This window comes from Alligator mississippiensis, chromosome 2 (assembly GCF_030867095.1).
Source record: "Alligator mississippiensis isolate rAllMis1 chromosome 2, rAllMis1, whole genome shotgun sequence".
NCBI lineage: Eukaryota > Metazoa > Chordata > Crocodylia > Alligatoridae > Alligator > Alligator mississippiensis.
Genome location: NC_081825.1, coordinates 256,996,057 through 257,016,815, shown reverse-complemented (window position 1 = coordinate 257,016,815; position 20,759 = coordinate 256,996,057). Strand labels below are relative to the sequence as shown.

General features: G+C 42.6%; 1 protein-coding gene across 5 annotated transcripts in view; it reads left to right on the top strand.

The window, feature by feature from the left end:
* RALGAPA1 (Ral GTPase activating protein catalytic subunit alpha 1) overlaps positions 1 to 20,759 on the top strand; it is a 223,614-nt gene that overhangs the window by 82,713 nt on the left and 120,142 nt on the right. For 3 of the 5 annotated variants that reach the window (XM_019488741.2, XM_019488740.2, XM_019488742.2), the window contains 4 exons: positions 2,559 to 4,109; positions 6,056 to 6,180; positions 8,685 to 8,901; positions 11,941 to 12,117. In XM_019488741.2, coding sequence (XP_019344286.1) covers positions 2,559 to 4,109; positions 6,056 to 6,180; positions 8,685 to 8,901; positions 11,941 to 12,117 — 2,070 coding nt within the window. The remainder of the gene's footprint in view (positions 1 to 2,558; positions 4,110 to 6,055; positions 6,181 to 8,684; positions 8,902 to 11,940; positions 12,118 to 20,759) is intronic. The other 2 variants (XM_006258745.4, XM_019488745.2) reach the window with 1 other exon arrangement.

The following is a 20,759-nucleotide window of genomic DNA, read 5'->3' as shown; positions in this document are numbered from 1 at the left end:
AAAATGAGGCAGATAGTTTTATTGTAAAAAAAAAAAAAAAAAAATTCAAGTCCCATAAAATGCTACCGAGAATCTCTCTGATATCTACAACTGCTTGACTGTCTATAGCAAACATCTAATCTTGACTGATAACTTCAATTTTTATATCCCATATTGCCAATTTGGTACTGTTTAATTGATTGTTACACATTGCTTTTTGTAGCATTTTAGGGATTCTGAAGGAAGAAGTTCTAATTTCTCAATTTTTTGGACTAAGGCATTTTAAACTCATTTTAGGCCCCAGGTTGAATCTAGATCATGGGAGATACTTCCAGGCCTGATCTGTGTGGCCAGCAGCAGTCGTGGTGGCTCTGGGACTGAGCCATGGCATAGGTCTGGGGGTGGGCAGCAGTGTGGGTCTACCGGCAGGTGGTGGCATGGGTCCAAGTTCAGACAGGAGGTATGGGTCTAGGGGCCTGCCACTGGCCGTGGCCAAGGATGGATCCAGAGGGGGTGAAGTGGTGCTGTTGCATCTCCATTTCAGACCATCCCATGGGAGCACCAACTGAGGACTTTTTAAAGTCTCTAAAGGAAGTATGAATTTCCCCCTTCTCAGCACCCCCTCCTTTCCTGTCCATGCTGAGAAGCACCTCCTCCTTCCCCCCGTGTACCACACTTCCTCACTGAGGTGGGCGGGTTCGAGTTGCTCCTGCCCCACTAAAGCTGGGCTGCCTGAGAAGCTGGGCTTAGGCAGGGACAGCAGCAACAACAGACAAATTTCCCCCTCTCTGCGTGATCCCCTTGAGTGTTTCTCAACTAGCCTGGGGAGCAGGCAGAGGCAGAGAACTCACCAACCACTGTCACTGTCCCCAACCAAGCCTAACTTTTTGTACAGCTGCTCCTCTCAGCCCCTGCTAGAGCAGGGCAGGAGCAACTGAGACAGTGGTGGCACCAGGCTGGTCTCTGCTTCACAGATAAGATTCACAGAAATTTAGGGCTGGAAGGGACCTCACGAGATCATCGGGTTCAGCCTGCCTGCTCTGGGCAGGAAAGACTGCTGGGGTCAAATAACCTCAGCAAGGTGTGCGTCCAGTCTCCATTTGAAGATCTCCAGGGTAGGTGCCCGTAAGTAGAAAGGGTAAGGTGAGGGAAGAGGGCAGGGAGAGGAAGAGGTGCTGCTGAGCCTGGACAGGAAAGGAGTGATGCTGGAATTGGGGAAGGAGAAAATTCTTACCCGATCTGGGGACTTAAAAAAAAAAAAAAGTCCCCAGCTGCATGGTCTGCCTACCCTGGTGGTGGGAGGGGAAAAGTGGTTGGGAGCAGGAGAGAGCAGCCATCTCTACAGCACCAAGCACTGCTTCTGCATTCCCCTGTTTAAAATTCTGGATCACCTATGGTCATATCCATGGGGGTACAGGGACCCCATATTCTGTGGCAGGCTATGCCCCCCCCTCCCCCCCCACATTCCAATAGCCCACCAGACTACAAGTGGGCCAGATGGAACTGTTCTGCTGGTTATATCTAACCAACAGGCTATAAGTTTGTCACACCCAGACTAGGTAAATTAGGTGATGGCATCTTTGACCTTTTCCTAGGTGATACATATTGTGAATGCAGCAGCCTTCGCTACAGTTAATAATTTACACTCATATTAGCAGTCTCAGAAAAGGGGCTAAGAACCAATAATTGAATAGGCAGGAAAAATGCTCCGTCTTCTTCCCCTATCAAAATGGTTTCTCTGACTTAATTGGTTTTACACTGGCAGTTCTGTGGATTAAAATTTTAATTTCAAGATCATTGCTTCCATAACTCTTAGTAACTTTACTTGGGTAAAACTTGAGATTTGTTGAGCTTGCCCAAAGTTAACTTTTAAAGTTAGCTTAACATTTTTGATACTACCAAATAGCCTTTTTAGCAAAAAGAGAATGGTAATTTATTCTTATTGATGTATTTTCCAAAAACCAAAACTTCTCCCAGTCATCTTTTTAATGATTTAACTCTTCCAATATACATTATGTATATAATGCACAAAATTATCTGATAGAATTGCTATTATTTATATAAGTATATAAATTAATGGATAATCATATTAGCTGTTAAACACAAAAATACACAATTGTAGTTTTCCAGAAAACTGCTAAATTATCTTATTGTTTTTTATATATTTCTCAAGAGTTTAAAATCTATGGAGGCTACTGCTGAGTGCTGATCAGATAATTTGTACTATAAGCAACTGTTTTCCTTTTTTTAAACATGGTCTTTAAAACAATTTTGGTCAAATTGTTTGACTTATTGGCACAGCCCTAGCTTTAACTGTACTTCCAAATGTTCCATGATCTCACTGTCTGTTTCCATGCATGTTAACATTTAAAACTGTGTTCTGATAGTCTAACTCATATCGCATTCTGTACTAGATATTGTGTGTTTAACATTTTAGCATTGGATAAAATATCTTTTGCTGTACTTAAAAAACGCACTGCATTTTTCTGTATTTTTAAAGCATATAATTAGGATTTAGGTATGAATAAATATAACTATATTTAATTTGGAAGATGTTATATATAACTTTTTTCTTACAGACATTGATGATGCTCAAATTCTTCCGCGTCCATCTCGAGTCAGGCATTTTTCACAGAGTGAGGACACACCAAGTGAAGTTTTTGGCACATTGAATGAAGAACAGCCATTGCCGCGAAGTAGCAGTACGTCTGACATCCTGGAACCATTTGCAGTTGAACGAGCCAAAGGTGCAGTTCCTGTCATTGACAGTTCATCTCATCATGCTCCAAGCTTACAGAGTTCCACTGAGACCTCTTCAATACATAGATCCACTGAAAGTCATGTTACAAATAGCAGAGTGTCTTCTCTGGAAGTTGGGGATAGTATTTATGACCATCTCTGTCACTTAATAGGGCCAATAGATCTTGCAAGTACAGCTTTTGAACAAAGCGAGTGTGTTGACCTTGAAGGTGAAGATGATCTTCTTTCCTCTCTGAGAGAATATCTTAAGGAAAAAGAAGAACTTTTCAATAACCTTGAGATAGATAAATATGAGGCTTCTCCTCGTGAAGTCGATACAACTGTAAATAGGAATGATAGATTACCACTGGATGGATTAGAAAATAGAGATCAGACTGTTAAATCTGCAACTAGCTCCAATGTTGCCGAAAGAGCTGATAATGTGGTGCTAAGCTTAGAACAAAACCAAAGTGGCTTTATAAGTAATATTGCACCTACTCAAGTAGACAGTTTTACAAGTCAAGTGATCAATAAAGCTAGACAGTTTAATGCTGATAAACAAAATGAGATGTTATTTGAGCATGGGACAAGTAGTCCTAGTAGCAAAGACGGCAAGAGATACCTACAAAGGCAAAGAGCCACTGAACCTGATGTAGCTTTGGAAATAGCATTAGCTGAAAAGGATAAAAGTGCCCAGTTTAACGAAAACATAGCCATCACACATGTTATGCATGCAAAGAAAGTTCTTCCGAAAGCACCAGTTAACCCTGAAATCCCTCACATTACAGGCATGAGCAAACTTTCACCAACTAAAAGGAGTATATCGGAAACAGTAACACACAGGGCCAAAATCATGAAAATAACTACTAAGAAAAGAAATAGTGTTCATGTTACTTTTAGACCATCTACTGAGTCAGTGCAGTTTTATAATCCTCTGGAAAACAAAGAGGCTCCCTGGAAGGCAAGACTTCGTAAACTCAGTGGCTTCAGTAGTAGTAGTAGTAGTGCCAACAGCAGTATAAGTGCAAGCAGCAGCTCATCTGCAGTCCCTGAGCTGGTCAGACCAGGAGTATACAGGCCTCTAGATGCAGTCAATCCAGCTTCAGTTAGTAATAAACAGATTAAGGAATCTACAGAAGCTGAAACAGCCACATTGCAGAAAGAAGGTATTTCAGTTAATCAGATGCATAACCGTAGTACACTTAGATCATCAGGTCAGGAATCAGGACAACAGCAGGGATCCCTGGGTGGTGTTTATAAAACTGTTGTACATGCTCTTTCGAAGCCGAAGGCAAATGTTTCCCCACAGAGGCAGAACAGAATGCCAGCAGAGGCTCCACTGAGGGATCTGTACAGTCATGTAATGGGCTATTTTGGAAGGAAAGCTGCAGGTGAGCACTAACAGTGTGCAGAGCATAAAAGGAGAAAGGCAGCACCAGTTTGGCTTAATGCAACTGAAGCAAGCTCTGATAAGCAATCAAAAGGCTTTTGGGATGATCACTGCTTTCCCTGTTTGGTTGTGCATGCGCCTTTAGCCAGCTGAATCTTCCCCCCCAGCATAAGTTATTTTTATACATTTTAAATTACTAATTTTCCTTTTAAAGATATTGAGTTGAACCTCTTTGCTGCTGAAGAACAAGTCAGGGGAGAGGAAGAGACAACAAATGACCTACCAAGGGATCATATTTTAACATCCTAAAGGGTCTTGAAATTCAGCCTGTTGAATGGTTGGCATATATATTTTACAGTAGAATAGAAAGTCCTAGTACTTAGTTTGGCAAAAGTTTGACTATCAACCAGTTAGGTTGAATTAATTTAATTGTTGGTTCATTTAGTATGTGTTCTTCCTCCTCCTCCTCAAAAAAGACTCCAAATGGGAGTTGGAATTTTTTATTTGGCTTTTAAGCAGTTATTTTATAACTAATGCTAAGTAAAAAGAAGAAAAAAATTGGAACAGAAAGTCCATATTACGTTTCATTGTGACAATCCAAAGTGGATTTAGTCTTTTTTTGTTTCTTTGAACCATTTTCAAAATGTGCTTTGAGCCTTTCTATGTGCATTTGTTGAAGTGGATACAGTTACTTCTTGGCAACATTTTTCATTGCTTTCTTTCTTCCTGGGAACTTAAATGTGCATAAAGATCCTATGATAGCTTTCCTTGTGCTAATTATGGGATCTCTGTGGACTGATCAAAAAGAAAAAGGCTGTTGCTCTAATATCCATCATTTTCATTCACATCTTAAATAACCCTAAATGAACAATACATTAACTTTCAGCAGTAAGGTAGGTTTGCCTTTCTTGCATTTGTTATGCGAGCATGTTTAACAGAATGTTCTAAAATGCATCCTGCATTGAGATGTTAATGCCACCTGAGGGCAGTCTTTGTAAACACAGCACACCAACATTCTGAGCAGTAATTCAATGGTACCATAATATATCCCCCCAAAAAAGAAAAGAGAACATTTTCTTATGAGTTCATTTTAACAAATTTGTCCATTTTTTTAAAATAAAACTCAGATAGGTTTTCTAGCAGTTCTTAGATGGGAATTATTTCAAAACATCACTATTATTTAAAATAAGTTTATATTTAATAAAATATTATTAGTATAATTAGTTACATATTAAGCTACTGAGAGATAATATTGAAGGATAATTCTTATGAAGTGTATGAGCTGGAACAATTTGCAACTTGCAGGCTAAAATCCTACAGTTATTGATAATATAATTAAAAATAATGTGATCATACAGACTGCAGAAAACAAACAAACAAGAGCATTTCATTAATCACTGGCCATATAAAGAGTTTTTTGAGTTTTGATTCCATATTGTACCATCTATTTTTTTATTGCACAAGATTTTATTTGTGAGTGTACTGACTATACAGGGCCACATTGAACTATATCTTTAACTTCAACTTTAGAATCCAGTATTTTAGTTCCTTTTTCAGCTATCTTGTTCCTCATTAAGAATACAGTGGCAAAGGTGTTTCTGTAGGAACTACAGAAACATTCTTAGGATTTTGCTTTTTCTTTTTGTAATGTGGAAGAAGGATGTATGCTATATCCTTAAAGCAAGCATTAACAACTTTAAGTAATGCTCATCTGTAAGCTTTCTTGCTATTTAAAGGTTATTCTGGAAATTAACTAACACCTGCTTAGTAGGTAAAAAGGAGGATTTACTAATTCTTAAAATTAATCTATTTAAGAGGTGGGAAATGCATGTATTGCAAGTATTTTTTTTTTTTTAAATGAAGCTCGTTAAGTTGATTTTGTTGTTGTGTGTTTTTAATGTGGTGTTGGGTATCCTTTACTATATATAGTTATTCATTTGCTTTTAGTTAATAGAGACGACTTGAGTCAAAAGCCACACCCTGTTGGTAGCGATATTGGCAGTAGCAATACAAATGTTCCTGACCTTATGGATGAATTTATAGCTGAGAGACTCCGCAGTGGTAGTGCATTGGTAAGATTTTGCAACTTTCTTTCACAAATTTAGAAGTAAAACTATTTTTCAGCGTATGAAGACACTTTATTCTAGATATTAAGAATCATGGGCAAGCACATATTAAATCATAAATCTGTAGATTTATATGCTAAAATATTTCATTTTAATTAAGACCCTGATACTGCAAACAGTAACTTTGGCAAATGAAGTCTTAATATGTTCACTTGGATTAATTTCTGTATGTAACTGTTTGTAGGATCAGAGCTTTGTATGTATATTTACTGCACAATATGGTATTGTATATTGCTCTTCAAACTGTCATGCACTTGGCCTCCATTTCTCTTCTTCTGTATGTCAAGATATTTTTATTGAATAGCTTTCTCATGTGGACCCAGCCCTTTTCAATCTCTCTTGTAACATTTGTTCAATAATGTCATGTTATTTGAAACAATTTCATTCATAACCATGAAAGCAGCCTTGAGTAAAGAAAATTGAATTGGGTTATCAGTAGAAGCATATGAGAACAGGCAGGTGATCAGAAAAGATGCATGTTAACTGGCAGTGATAGGGATAGGAAAAGTTACTGTTTTATTACATTCCTTTGTTTTGAACAAAGAAATGGTAGAAAACAGATTATAGTTATTATTTCAAAGTTTTTCACTTTTTGTCTGTTAATAAATTATTTTCCAAAATGCTGGACACATCAAATGTCATTTTAAAAAATGTTCACATGCAAAGTTTGGAAAGAATAATTTAGTTCTTGCCAATAAGAGGTAGAAGAGGAGGTCCCTTTCCCATTATCAGCTGAATTTGATTAATGATTGGTGGCTAGAGATGTGCATTAAGTGTCTGAAGTGCTTGTTCTTTTTCTCTTTTCTGAACGCATCCCATGTCTTTCCCATTTAATTATTGATACATTATATACTTTGCAAACGCAGCTGGCCCAGCAATATGTGCAAATTACCCATGAAACTGATCCAGTTTAAAGCTCTAATTAAGAGCTAATAGTAGTAGTAAAAGGACAAAGATGAGATTGGATCCAATGTAAACAAACAAAGAAATCCTTTTACCATCGTCGTTAGTCACTTAGCATTAATTTCTAGAAAATGCAAGCTGTTGCAGAAAACAGCTTTGTCAGATATAGCTGTTCAGCAACTTCAACCAAACAATCTTGGCTTGTAAATAGCAATATCGGATGCTCACAGATGTTTGTGTAAAGACACAATGGGATCTGATCTGCAATCCCAATAGTCGCGTTTCCTGCCATGTTGCACGTTCATGGCAGGACATACAGTTTTGGAATCGGGTATCAGATCCCAGTCATGCCACACTTGCCAATGCAGGGGGAATCCTGGGTTCCTGCTGCTCCCTCAAGTTGAAAGCTGGGTTCCTGACAATCAGTTCATTGTCAGCTTAGCTGGGGGAACCACACTAGGGTCTGGAACCATCCTGGTACAGTTTCTGATGGCTCACAATCAGCTGTTTGTCAATTGGATCAGGTGCCCACACTGGGGCTGGTTCCAGACCCAGGTGCAATCCTAGACCCAGCTGGCCAGAGCTGCTCGATTTTGGAGTTTAAAGTCCATGGCAGGGGAAGCCAAAGGTTCCCTTCCACTGGGAACATCTGCTTCCCTGCACTGGGCAAGCCTGCCTCTTCCCTGCCCTCCCACCCTAGCTTGAGAGCCTCTGTTACCCAGCACAGGGTTTAAAGTGCCCCCATTCGGCTCCTTGCACCTCCCCCCCCCCCCCCAATCTATCCTCCAGCCCGGCCAACAATCAACTGATTGTCCGCCACCAGCCATACGTTAAATTTAAGGCACTATACAGACAAGCCATAAAAATATTCTACATTATATGTGGAACATTTTTATGGCTCATTCCACATTTTATGACACCTTAAATCAGGAGCACATGAAGCACCCTTCCTAATTATGCCATTATTAACATATTAATTGTGATATAAATGTAACGCGTAAATAGAGTAATTGAGAGAGACCAGCAAAAAAACCCACTTTATTAATTTTTTTTGTTAGGAAAGCAAGATTGTAGGTTTCATTACACCTTGTGGTAGTCCATTCTGAGATGTTTCTTTTAGGTTTGAAAGTTACAGGTTAAAAATTGTTAGACTTATTCTTAAACTTATTTTCCTTTCCCACCAATATCTGCTGGAAGTTGAGGTCATTTTGTTTAATGTTTTGGAGGGAACCTGAAAATCTTGAAATTGAACCTTCTGTCTTTCATTTTAGGAAATGCATGTTTCAGTCTGTATATTTCAGGCCCAGTCTTTCAAAACATATTATATGCTCAAATAAGGAGATGAAACTTAGCCAAAACATTGTAATTTGAATATTAAAAAAAAATAGCTTTTTATAAACAACAAAAACTTTACAATTTAAATGGATCCTAATCTGCTAACATTATAAATTTGGTTCTTTGTGATCTGTTTCCTGTATATTGGCATTTATAAATATGCAATAACTGTTATGAAACCTTGTCAGAATGTAAAATAATCTGGTTTCTAGAATGTGACAAGAAGAGGTAGCAGTCCTGGCAGCCTAGAAGTTCCAAAAGATCTTCCTGACATATTGAACAAGCAAAACCAAATGCGTCCTATAGATGATCCAGGTGTTCCTTCTGAATGGACATCTCCTGCTAGTGCAGGAAGCAGTGATCTTATCAGTTCAGATAGCCATTCTGACTCATTCAGCGCTTTCCAGTACGATGGCCGCAAATTTGAAAGTAAGTATATTTTTCCAAAAGTAACTATGTTTTTAGATTTTTTTTTTTAACTTTACTTTTTGAAAAATAGGTTATATTCAGAAGCTTCTGAAGAGGATTTTATATAAATATCCAGCTAATGTCATTGATAAGTTAATCAGTGAAGTTATATAGTTCTTGAGAAATGTAATCTAATTATCAGTAGTCTTCTGACTTTTTAATTCAGTGGAGCACAAAGCAGGATTTGGGGCCCCAGTGAGCAGTGTATTTAATGGAAAAACACTTAGAAAGATGCAGCCCTTGCCCTGAGGAATGTCTTTCCTGTTAAGTCTCAAAATGTTAACTGAAAGATTCATGCATTTACTTTCAAATTCTTTAAAGTTGCTTGAAACATTTTAAAAATGAGCGAGTGAAATCTTTTATGTATAATAGTCTTTGGCTTTGTCGATACAGATAAGGTAAAATAGTCTGCTTCATCATAACTATTTTATTACCGCACGCACACGTGTGTAAAATGAATACTTTTAATTCATGTTTATTCCCATTCTTTCTGATCTAAAGAGGCTGTGCTGTCAGTGAAAAATTATGATTTTCGAGACTCTAACAGCACTGGGGAAAAAAGCTCCTCATCCTGCATTCATTCGCGTTCAAGGAAACCTCCTTAAATACATGATGTATCACTAAACTGCTGCTAAAAGCAGCATGTGCTCAGTAATGGTAACCAACTATGAAGTTGATTAAATGCAGCCAACACTGAGCATGACTATAAAACACATGGCCCATATTGGGCAAATATACTGATGGGAATCTACTTTTTTTTCCTTTAAAAAAAAAAAAAAAAGATTTTGTGTGCCAAGTCAAATCAGCCAAACCAATTCCAAATCCATGAGTCATTCAAGAGCCATATGTAGCCGTACTACTGGCAAGCATCCTCCACCCCAGCCTGGGGCTTCAGATGCTTCCAAATACTTTGGCAGGCATCTTATGTTCAGGCCCAAGCCCAGAGGCCATATAGCCATAGGAGCAAGCTAGGGAGGAATCTCCTATTTCCATAAAGTTAGTGTATAGCCAAGATCTTCCCACTGGAAGTGAAAGTGGGAGACTAACTATGCCGTACCTCAGTCAAGGTACTACCCCCTGCCAAGAAAATGGTTTTCCCCTGCCAGTAGAAAAACCACCATAGTAGTCATGGTATTTCCCCTCAGCACCAACTCTTTTCCAAGTCATGGTGAGCCACTGCACTGAATACATTTTTAGTTCCTCTTTGCTCCCACAGCTAAGTTATGCCTGTCTTCCCCATTTCCATTGATCCTTGTTCCTTCATCAGCCTTAAATGTCTGGTAAACATCATAAAACAGGGCCCCAAACTGTTTACCCAGAATCTGTCTGTCACCCCCTCTCTCAGCCTGTTGAATATGTTAGTATGGCTCTACCCTACATGAGATGGAACCAGACCAAGTTTCCCTGTGCCTCATCTGCATATAATTTTTGGAGGATCCCAGGACTTGCAGCAAGAACTCCCAGTCCCAGTCGTGAGTGAGGGGCAAATTAGCACATGGATCCTTTGTAGGGGGTATCCGGAATACACATAATACTGAGCAAGTCTGAGCCGTGGGGTCACCATGACTTGAAATGCTGTTGACTCTTATGGGGCCCGGTCCAAAGAACTATATGGTAAATCATGAGCCTTTTGGCAAACCTCCAGTAATTAGATTCTATACCTGAAAAATTAACAAATTCATACATTTTCCATATATGGAATCTAATTATGGGGCATTGTCTTATATTCAGAGTCATCTTATATTCAAGTAAATATGGTAATTCCACACTAGGTTGTAACATGTCACAACTTAGGCCAATTTATGGCATGATAAGATGGTAACTCAACCACATTTAATGTTTCAGAGCATTTCTTTAAATATGTATGGAGCTGATCAGCTCCTTGTGCACCAGCAAGTGGAAAATTATGTGGTATAGCCCTCCATTACAGGCAGTCATGGTTGGGGTCTGACAAGATTTTTATCCCAAACACCAAACATTGCACCACGTACATCTTCCCAAGCACACAGTTTTTGGGAACTGGATAAAATGTGTTAGATTCCAGTTGTATGTATAAATTAACATCTGCCTGGGGCTGAAGAATTGCAAAAGGAGAAGTAAAAACTCTTGCTTCTCTATGGGAAAAAAAAATTAGTCACTTTTTACAAGTTAGTTAAAAGTTATGTTATCTAAACTTGTTAGATCGTGCATTTTATCTTTAGCATTATGGGCTGCTGGAGGAAGTGGGGGGGAAAAAATAAAACAAACCCCTGCACTTTCCTGGAAAACACATTCCATTATTTCAGCCTGACTCCCCAGCATCTGTATAGATTTCATGCTTCACTGGGGCTTTTTGACACTTTTATTTAAAGCTGTTTCAATCACCTATTAGATAAAAGCACCAAAAATCCCCGCTGAAGCAAACAGTCTGTACAGATGTTGAGAGAGCCAGGTCAAACTAACGCAACGTCTCTTCTGGGTGTGTGCTGCGCTTGGCACAAGGACTCATCAAGCTTAAAGCACTGAGGCGGGGTTTCCATATCTGTAAGCAGCCATGATGTCAAAAATGCTAAATCTAAAACCAAGTAAACAAAATAGTGCTTCGTTTCTGTTTGCAGGAAACTGTAACCTGCTGTCATATTCTCAATTACTATTAACGTTTTAAATGAATAACTTAGAGATTTGTCTTCTAGGCATTTCATTGTTTGGAAGAATCTATATGAATTTTATTTCATTCTTATGTAATTATAACCTTGCCAACTGAGCAGTAGCAGTGTTTCACATAACTCAGTTTTTGGCTGAAAATAGAGAAGTATTTGGAATAGGAAATAGTTTTCTACTTTAATATTTTGGAATAATTTTCTGGAGCTGTGTATTGTTAACATAAGGGATGTCCATATGGAGCTTCTTTATATGAAATTTTTGGAAATGTCTTTAGTTTTTATGCTTGATTAGGAATATTTTTTAAGATTGTATTTTATCAACAATGGGTCAATTAACATAGCTTTTTCCTCACTGTAGATTTCAGCTTTGGTACTGATGCTGGGACACCAGCTTCCACTGAGATTGATGCAATTTCAGGACACCAGCAAAGTGCTGAGGAACAAGAAGTGGCTAGTTTAACTACACTCCACATAGATTCTGAAACAAGTAGTCTTAACCAGCAACCATTGTCTGCTGAAGCTGCAACTATCACTGGTAAAGTAGTTGTAAAAATGAATTTGTTTTTTTAATTTTGTACCTTGTCCTACCCAGGCTGAAAAATATAGGTTGCAACTTTTACAATTAATATATATATATATTTGTATTTGTATAGGGTGATGTTTAGATCTCAGGTATCCTGCTAAGCCCAGTATTTAAGAAAACCAATGAGTGAAATAACTCAAATAGAAAACTTTCTGTTGATTTACTCTTCCATACCATAACCATCAAATACTAACATAGAACTTTGTGTATTTTCAGTCTTCTTTGGGAGGAAACTTGCAGAATAATGTGGAAATCTGAGACCACGTAATATGCTAGATCTTGCTGATATGTAGCTTTGTAAGAAATAATTTATTCTTTTAGCATAAGAATCTCCTTAAAGTTCTGTAATGCACAGTACTCTTTAAAATGAGTGTACAGAGACTTCTTGGGGTACTTTTAAGACCTCTTAAGTTCTGTCCCTGTGGTATCTGGTGGAGCTGGAAGCTTTTGATATGCAAGATGTTAAATTTTGTGCTACATACATGGAGTTTTCACTTGCATGTCTTGGTGTTGCATTTCTTTTTTCCCCCTTCTCTTTTTGTATGGTGTCGCAGAGCAGTGAGGTGCCCTGCTCCTAGAGAGGGGAAACTGCCAGGGAAAGAGCCCTAGCAGGGAATAAGGAGCCCAATTGTGGGTTCCCAGGGCAACCAGGAGGTCAGCTGACTGGAGGAGGCAGAGCCTGGCTCTTATAAAGCCCAGGAGCTGAGGCCAGAGAAGTTACCTGCCAGCAGCCAGATAGAGAGGAGCTCCTGGAGCTAAGATGCAAGAACCACAGGTACTTCTCAAGCCAAGTAAAGGATGGCAGCTCTGGGACGTGGGAGCAATGTTGTTATAGCCAGGTAGCTTATGTTTAAGTTGTAGCCAAGAGGCTTGTGTTTTGCTTTGTTGTTATTTATTACACCGGTGGTTTGGGTGAGGCTATTAGGGGTTGGAGGAGGCCTCATAGGGGACCCACAGCAGCATGGGGGCCCCAGCGCCAGTAAGGGCGCGGCATACAGGGTGCATAGACCCCAGCCCCAGAGAGGGGCGGTTGAGAAGCCCCAGTGTGGGTGTGGCGAGCACCTGAGGAAGGGCATAGCACTGCGGAAGGTCCCTGCGAGGAAGGCCGTAGCACTGTGGTGAACCCCAGAGAAGGGGACAGCAGTGCAGTGAGCCCCGGAGAAAGGGGGCAGCAGTGCGGTAGGCCCGAGAGGCAGGGCAGCTTTACCAAGAAGGCCTGAGAGACGGGCGGCATTCCTGAGAAGGCCCAGTGGGGCCACAGAGAGCCCCAGAGAAGGGGCGGTATTACTGAGAAGGCCCAGCGTGGCCACGGAGAGCCCCAGGAGGGGGCAGCAGTATAGAGAAGGCCCTAGAGAAGAGGGCAGCAGTACAGAGAAGGCCCAAAGAGAGGGCAGCAGTGCTGAGAAAGCCCTAGAGAGAGGGCAACAGTACAGAGAGGGCGAGTGTATTTGACAGACCAACGTCCATTCCAACTGCGAGGCTTGGGGCGTGGTATAAGGGGTGGTTGGAGCCACGCATAGCCCATAAGGGTGCCCTTGAAGCACCCATTGTAGAGCGGGACCCACGAAGAGTCCGGGAGTTCATGGAGCCAGAAGTAACCGTGTCCAAGGAGACGTAAGGCAGCCTCCCTAACATACTTTGGAACATCAAAGATGTGGCGGGCGAGAATTAGAGGGTGCCCTTGGGCCGACTTGGCACGGAGAAAGGGGGCCTTAAGGAGATCACGGCCCTCCTATAGGACCCCGCTGTGACATATGGCAAACATCAAGCTCTGGAAAACTAGACCAGGAGGTCCCCACTAGTGGTACATGAGCTTTATATTTACTTCATAACTTCACTACTTCATAACAATTTTTTAAGAAAGTGGTTTATGAACCAATTGAAGTTGGAAACCCCTGAACTAAGCCATTAATCAAAAGTGTGTTGGTTCCCTTTTATAAGAGAAAATCATCACCAAGAAGCTTCTTGAGAGAGCATCTGTCAGATTTATTGGGACAGAATCTGTGGCTTCCACAGCCAGTTCTGTATTCCTTGTTTCCTATGTGTTGTTGTGCCTTTCTTGACTCTGAGATCAATCACATGCTAACTTCATCTGAGAGAGCGCACATCTGTATCCTATACTGCAGAATCCCCATAATAAATAAAACTCTTCTACATTTTTTAACACGTTGAAGGCATCTCTACTTCTGGCAAATTAAGTGACATACCCTAACTGTCTGTCTCCCCTTCTGAAGGTGCCTTTCCATTCAGACAAGCTTGGTGCTACCTTCCAGGCCATCTTTGTGCAGGCAGTCCTCGGACTTGCAACACAATTGGTTCCTGAAAACCACGTCTTCAGTCAAAACATTGCAACTCGGAATCAATTTTCTCATGAGAAACAATGTTATAAATGGGGACTGGTTCCTAACCCAAGGCCTGATACCTTATTTTCACCAAAAATACCCCAGAATTTTGTACTTGATCAATTATAAATGAATAATATAGCTACATTAATGTATTTATATTGTGAATAGCAATCATAATGATTTGGAAGGACTTCTTTGAGGTGACTTTGCTGGACTTTTTAAAGGGCTCTTGGTTGGACTTTTTGAAGTGTTCTTGACTGGAGTCTTCTCAGGAGTCTTGGCTGCAGGTTTTTCTTGAGTTTTGTCTACTTTCTTAAAGAAAGTGTCCAAGGAAGTTTGGACAGATGTTCTCCAGGGAGTTGGTGACACAGCAAACTTCATAGATTTCATAGACATTAGAGCTGGAAGGGATCTCAGAAGATCATTGAGTCTAGCCCCCTGCCCCAGGGGCAGGAAATCAGCTAGGGTCAAAAGATCCCAGCAAGATAAACATCCAAATGTCTCTTAAAGGAGTCCTGAGTAGGTGCTTGCATCACCTCTGGTGGCAGTCTGTTCCAGGCCTTGGGGGCTCAGACAGTAAAGAAGTTCTTATGTCCAGCCTGAAACAGTCTTGGAGGAGTTTGTGAACATTTGACCTTGTCATCCCTTGGGGTGCTCTAGTGAACAGGCTTTCCCCGAGATCCTGATGTACACCCCTTATATACTTATAGGCAGCCAACAGGTCTCCCTTGAGCCTGTGCTTTTCCAGTCTGAAGAGTCCCATAGCTCTCAGCCTCTCATCATAAGGCCTGTTCTCCTGCCCTCTGATCATGCACGTGGCTCTCCTCTGGACTCTCAAGCTTCTCCACATCCTTTTTAAATTGTGGAGCCCAGAAATGGATGCAGTGCTCCAGCTACAGCCTCACCAAGGCCGAGTACAGCAGGAGGATGACATCATGGGATTTGCTTGAGAAGCATCTATGGATGCAAGCCAGAGTTTTGCTCACTTTACCAGCTACAACATTGCTTTGGTGGCTCATATTCATCTTGTGGTCAATCATGACTGGGTGGTACATATTGAGGGTTATAGATTGTACAGAAAGGACAGGGTGGGGAAAAAAGGGGGAAGGGTTGCGCTCTATGTCAATGAGCAATATACGTCAACCCTCATCAAAACGGAATCCAAGGATGAGGAAGTAGAAGGATTGTGGATTAGGCTACATGGGGGCAAGGAGAAAGGGATTTGGTGGTAGGGGTCTGCTACAGACCCCCACATCAAGGGGAAGAAATAGATGGGGGGCTCCTGAGGCAGCTCACAGAGACCATAAAAGCTAAAGAGGCGGTAGTCATGGGGGACCTAAACTACCCAGACATCTGCTGGGAGACACAGACGGCAAGGTCCCACCGCTCACGCAGGTTTCTAACCTGTGTACAAGACCTCCACCTGACACAGGAGGTACATGGTCCCACTAGGGGGAATGCCATACTGGATCTGGTATTGGCAACGGGGTATGACATGGTAGGGGACCTACAGATCGGTAGCCATCTGGGGGACAGTGATCACCTAATAATAGAATTCACCATAAGACGTCGAGTGGGTAAGGTAACTAGTAGGGTGAAAGTACTAGACTTTAGGAAAGCTGATTTAAGTGAACTCACGCAATTAGTCAAGGACGCACTGCAGAGTAGGAGTTTTGAAATGATGGGAGCCCAAGAAGGGTGGCTGTGCCTTAAGGAAACGATCCTTCGGGCACAAAGGGAGATGATCCCCATGCAGGGTAAAAGAGGGAAATGGGCCAGGAGGCTTCCCTGGCTGACCGCAGAAATCCAGGGCAGCCTAAGGGCCAAAAGGGGAGCACATAAAAAGTGGAAACAGGGAGAGATCACCAAAGACGAATATACCTCCTCTGCTTGTGCTTGTAGGGAGGCAGTTAGACGGGCCAAAGCTACCATGGAGCTGAGGATGGCATCCCAAGTAAAGGACAACAAGAAATTATTTTTTAGATATATAGGGAGTAAAAGGAAGGCCCAGGGAGGAATAGGACCCCTGCTAAATGGGCAGAAACAATTGGTGACAGACAGGGGGGACAAGGCTGAACTCCTCAATGAGTTCTTTGCCTCAGTGTTCCTAAGCGAGGGGCGCGACAAGTCTCTCACTGGGGTTGTAGAGAGGCAGCAGCAAGGCGCCAGACTTCCATGCGTAGACCCTGAGATGGTGCAGAATCACTTGGAAGAACTGGATGCCTTTAAGTCGGCAGGCCCGGATGAGCTCCATCCGAGGGTGCTGAAGGCACTGGCCGACATCATTGCGAGCCACTGGCGGGAATATTTGAATGCTCGTGGCGCGCAGGCCAAGTCCCGGAGGACTGGAAAAGGGCCAATGTGGTCCCCATTTTCAAGAAGGGGAGGAAGGAGGACCTGGGCAACTATAGGCCAGTCAGTCTCACCTCCATCCTTGGCAAAGTCTTTGAAAAAATTATCAAGGCTCACGTATGCAAGAGCCCAGCAGGACAAATTATGCTGAGGGGAAACCAGCACGGGTTCGTGGCAGGCAGATCGTGCCTGACCAATCTAGTCTTCTTTTATGACCAGGTTACAAAATGCCTGGACACAGAAGGAGGGGTGGATGTCGTATACTTAAACTTCAGGAAGGCCTTCGATACGGTATCCCCCCCCATACTGGTGAACAAGTTAAGAGGCTGTGATGTGGATGACTGCACAGTCCGGTGGGTGGCGAATTGGCTGGAGGGTCGCACCCAGAGAGTCGTGGTGGATGGGTCGGCTTCGACCTGGAAGGGTGTGGGCAGTGGGGTCCCGCAGGGCTCGGTCCTTGGACCGATACTCTTTAGTGTCTTCATCAGCAACTTGGACGAGGGAGTGAAGTGTACTCTGTCCAAGTTTGCAGATGACACAAAGCTATGGGGAGAAGTGGATATGCCAGAGGGCAGGGAACAGCTGCAAGCAGACCTGGACAGGTTGGACAAGTGGGCAGAAAACAACAGAATGCAGTTCAACAAGGAGAAATGCAAAGTGCTGCACCTAGGGAGGAAAAAATGTCCAGCACACCTACAGCCTAGGAAATGACCTGCTGGGTGGCACGGAAGTGGAAAGGGATCTTGGAGTCCTAGTGAACTCTGAGATGAACATGAGTCGGCAGTGTGACGAAGCCATCAGAAAAGCCAATGGCACTTTATCGTGCATCAGCAGATGCATGACGAATAGGTCCAAGGAGGTGATACTTCCCCTCTATCGGTCGCTGGTCAGACCGCAGTTGGAGTACTGCGTGCAATTCTGGGCACCGCAATTCAAGAGAGATGTGGATAACCTGGAAAGGGTCCAGAGAAGGGCCACTCATATGGTTAAGGGCCTTCAGACCAAGCCCTACAAGGAGAGACTAGAGAAACTGGACCTTTTCAGCCTCCGCAAGAGAAGGTTGAGAGGCAACCTTGTGGCTGCCTATAAGTTCATCATGGGGGCACAGAAGGGAATTGGTGAGTATTTATTCACCAAGGCGCCCCCGGGGCTTACAAGAAATAATGGCCACAAGCTAGCAGAGAGCAGATTTAGATTGGACATTAGGAAGAACTTCTTCACAGTTCGAGTGGCCAAGGTCTGGAACGGGCTCCCAAGGGAGGTGGTGCTGTCCCCTACCCTGGGGGTCTTCAAGAGGAGGTTAGATAACCATCTAGCTGGGGTCATCTAGACCCAGCACTCTTTCCTGCCTATGCAGGGGGTCGGACTCGATGTTCTATTGAGGTCCCTTCCGACCCTAACATCTATGAATCTGTTACCCCCAAATCCCTTTTGGCCATGATGCTATCAAGCGTAGCACTGCCGAGCCTTTAAGCGTGCTGCGGATTTTTCTTCCCAAGGTGGAGTACCTTGCATTTTTCAGTGTTGAACACCATCAGGTTATCGTCCGCCCATTTTCTGAGCCTGTCAAGGTCGGCCTGGATCACCACCCTGTCCTCAGGTATGGATGCTTTACCCCAAAGTTTGGTGTCATCGGTGAACTTGGCCAGTCCACTTCTGATACCAATGTCCGCATTTAATGAAGATGTTAAAGAGTATAGGCCCAAGGACGGAGCCTTGGGGGACCCCACTGGTCACGGTGCACCACAATGATTGACTTCCGTCAACTACTACTCTCTGGGTCCGACCTCAAAGCCAGTTCCCCAGCCAGTGGACTGTGATGTAGCCGAGGCTGCAGTTGGCCAGTTTTTCTATGACATGATCATGGGGTACCAAACTGAAGGGTTTGTTTTTTTTAAATCAAGATATATGTCAATCTCTTGTTCGGTGGCGTGGTATCACATCGGATTAAGCGTTGTAAAGTCGAAACTGATGTCAACAAGTTGAAACAGGGCATCAATTTATAAATGTTGTAAGTGTGAAACATTGTAACTTGAAACATTGTAAGTTGAGGACTGGTTGTACTTAGTATCCCTCCATGCTTACAAACCTTTTGTTTCATTCTTCGGTGTGTAAATTTAAACGGTTTAATTGAATTACTCTTGTTTTTTTTTAATACCTGTTGACATTTCCATTATTCTTTTGGATTATTCCTTCTGGTTGTTCCCTTATTGGTAAGTCTTGTAACTGATAACTGAGCTGCCCATTAAGAAATTTACAGCAGCACATTCCTTGGATTGTTTGTTGTACCACTTTTCAAGGATGGGTGATTTTCATTATTTTCTTGTCTTTGCTGTCTAGTTGCTCAAACCAGAATATTGGCATGACTAGGTTTTTTTCAGGGGATGAATGGAATGTCATTAGCCCCTGTTTTTGTTTTTATTTATAGTTTTATAGTTGGCAGGGACCTGAGCAGATTATCAAGTCCGACCCCCTGCCATGGTAGGAAAGAGTACTGAGGTCAAATGACCCCGGCCAGGTGTTCATTCAGCCTCCTCTTAAAGACCCCCAGGGTAGGAGCCAGCACCACTTCGCTTGGAAGTTGGTTCCAGATCCTAGCTGCCCTGACAGTGAAGTAGCGCCTCCTGATATCTAGCCTGAATCTATCCTCTGCCAGCTTGTGACCATTATTTCTAGTCACTCCTGGTAGTGCTTGGGGGAACAGGGACTCTCCCAATGCCTGCTGGTCCCCCCTGACTAGTTTGTAAATGGCCAGTAGATCCTCCCCCCCCCTCCCCCCCCAGCCTTCTCTTGTGGAGGCTGAACAGGTTCAGGTCCCTTAGCCTCTCCTCGTAGGGCCTGGCCTGCTGCCCCTTGATCATGCAGGTGACCTTCCTATGGACCATCTCCATGCTGTCCACATCCCTCCTGAAGTGCAGCGCTCAGAACTGGACTCAGTACTCCAGCTGCGGCCTGACCAGTGTCGCATAGAGGGGGAGGATCACCTCCTTGGACCTGCTTGAGATGCATCTGTGGATGCGTGACAAGGTATGGTTGGCCTTCTTGACCACATCCCCACATTGTCAGCCCATGTTCATATTGGCCTCAATAATAACTCCAAGATTCTTCTTTACCTCTGCACTGACGATAAGGGAGTTCCCCAGCATGTTGGTCTGCTGCTGGTTCTTCCTCCCTGGGTGCAGTACCCTGCACTTGTCAGTGTTGAAACCCATCCTGTTCTCTTCCGCCCACACCTGTAGCCTGTCCAGATCCGATTGCAATCTATTCCTTCCTTCTAGCGTGCCTTCTTCCCACATCTTAGTGTCATCTGCAAATTTGAACATGTTGCATTTTACCCCTTTGTCCAAGTCACTGATGAAGATGTTGAACAGTGCAATCCCGAGGACCGAGCCCTGGGGAACATCACTGCCTACATCCCTCCAGGTCGAATAAGACCTGTCCACCACCACTCTCTGGGTGCGACCCTCCAGCCACTTAGTGACCCATTTGACTCTGTAGGCATCAACACCACAGTCTCCTAGTTTTTTTAATGAGAATGGGGTGAGAGACCATGTCAAAGGCCTTCCTAAAGTCCAGAAAGACCATATCCACCGCGACACCTGCATCCAGGGATTTTGTCACCTGGTCATAGAAGGCCACCAGGTTGGTCTGACAGGACCTGCCTCTAATGTGTTAATGTTGGAACAGAGTAAATATGTAGTACTTTAAGGTATGGAAGTAACTATGATAGAGTTTCTTTCAGTTCTTCTCTAAAGAAGCTGATGGCTTACTAAATTCTACACAATTATTCTACCCTTCTTTTCCATCCCTTCTAAGTAGCCATTTTTATCTGCTGAAGAACAAGAAAAAGGTAGAAATTAACAGGTTCTTTTTAAAAAAGATGTTTTAAATATGGTA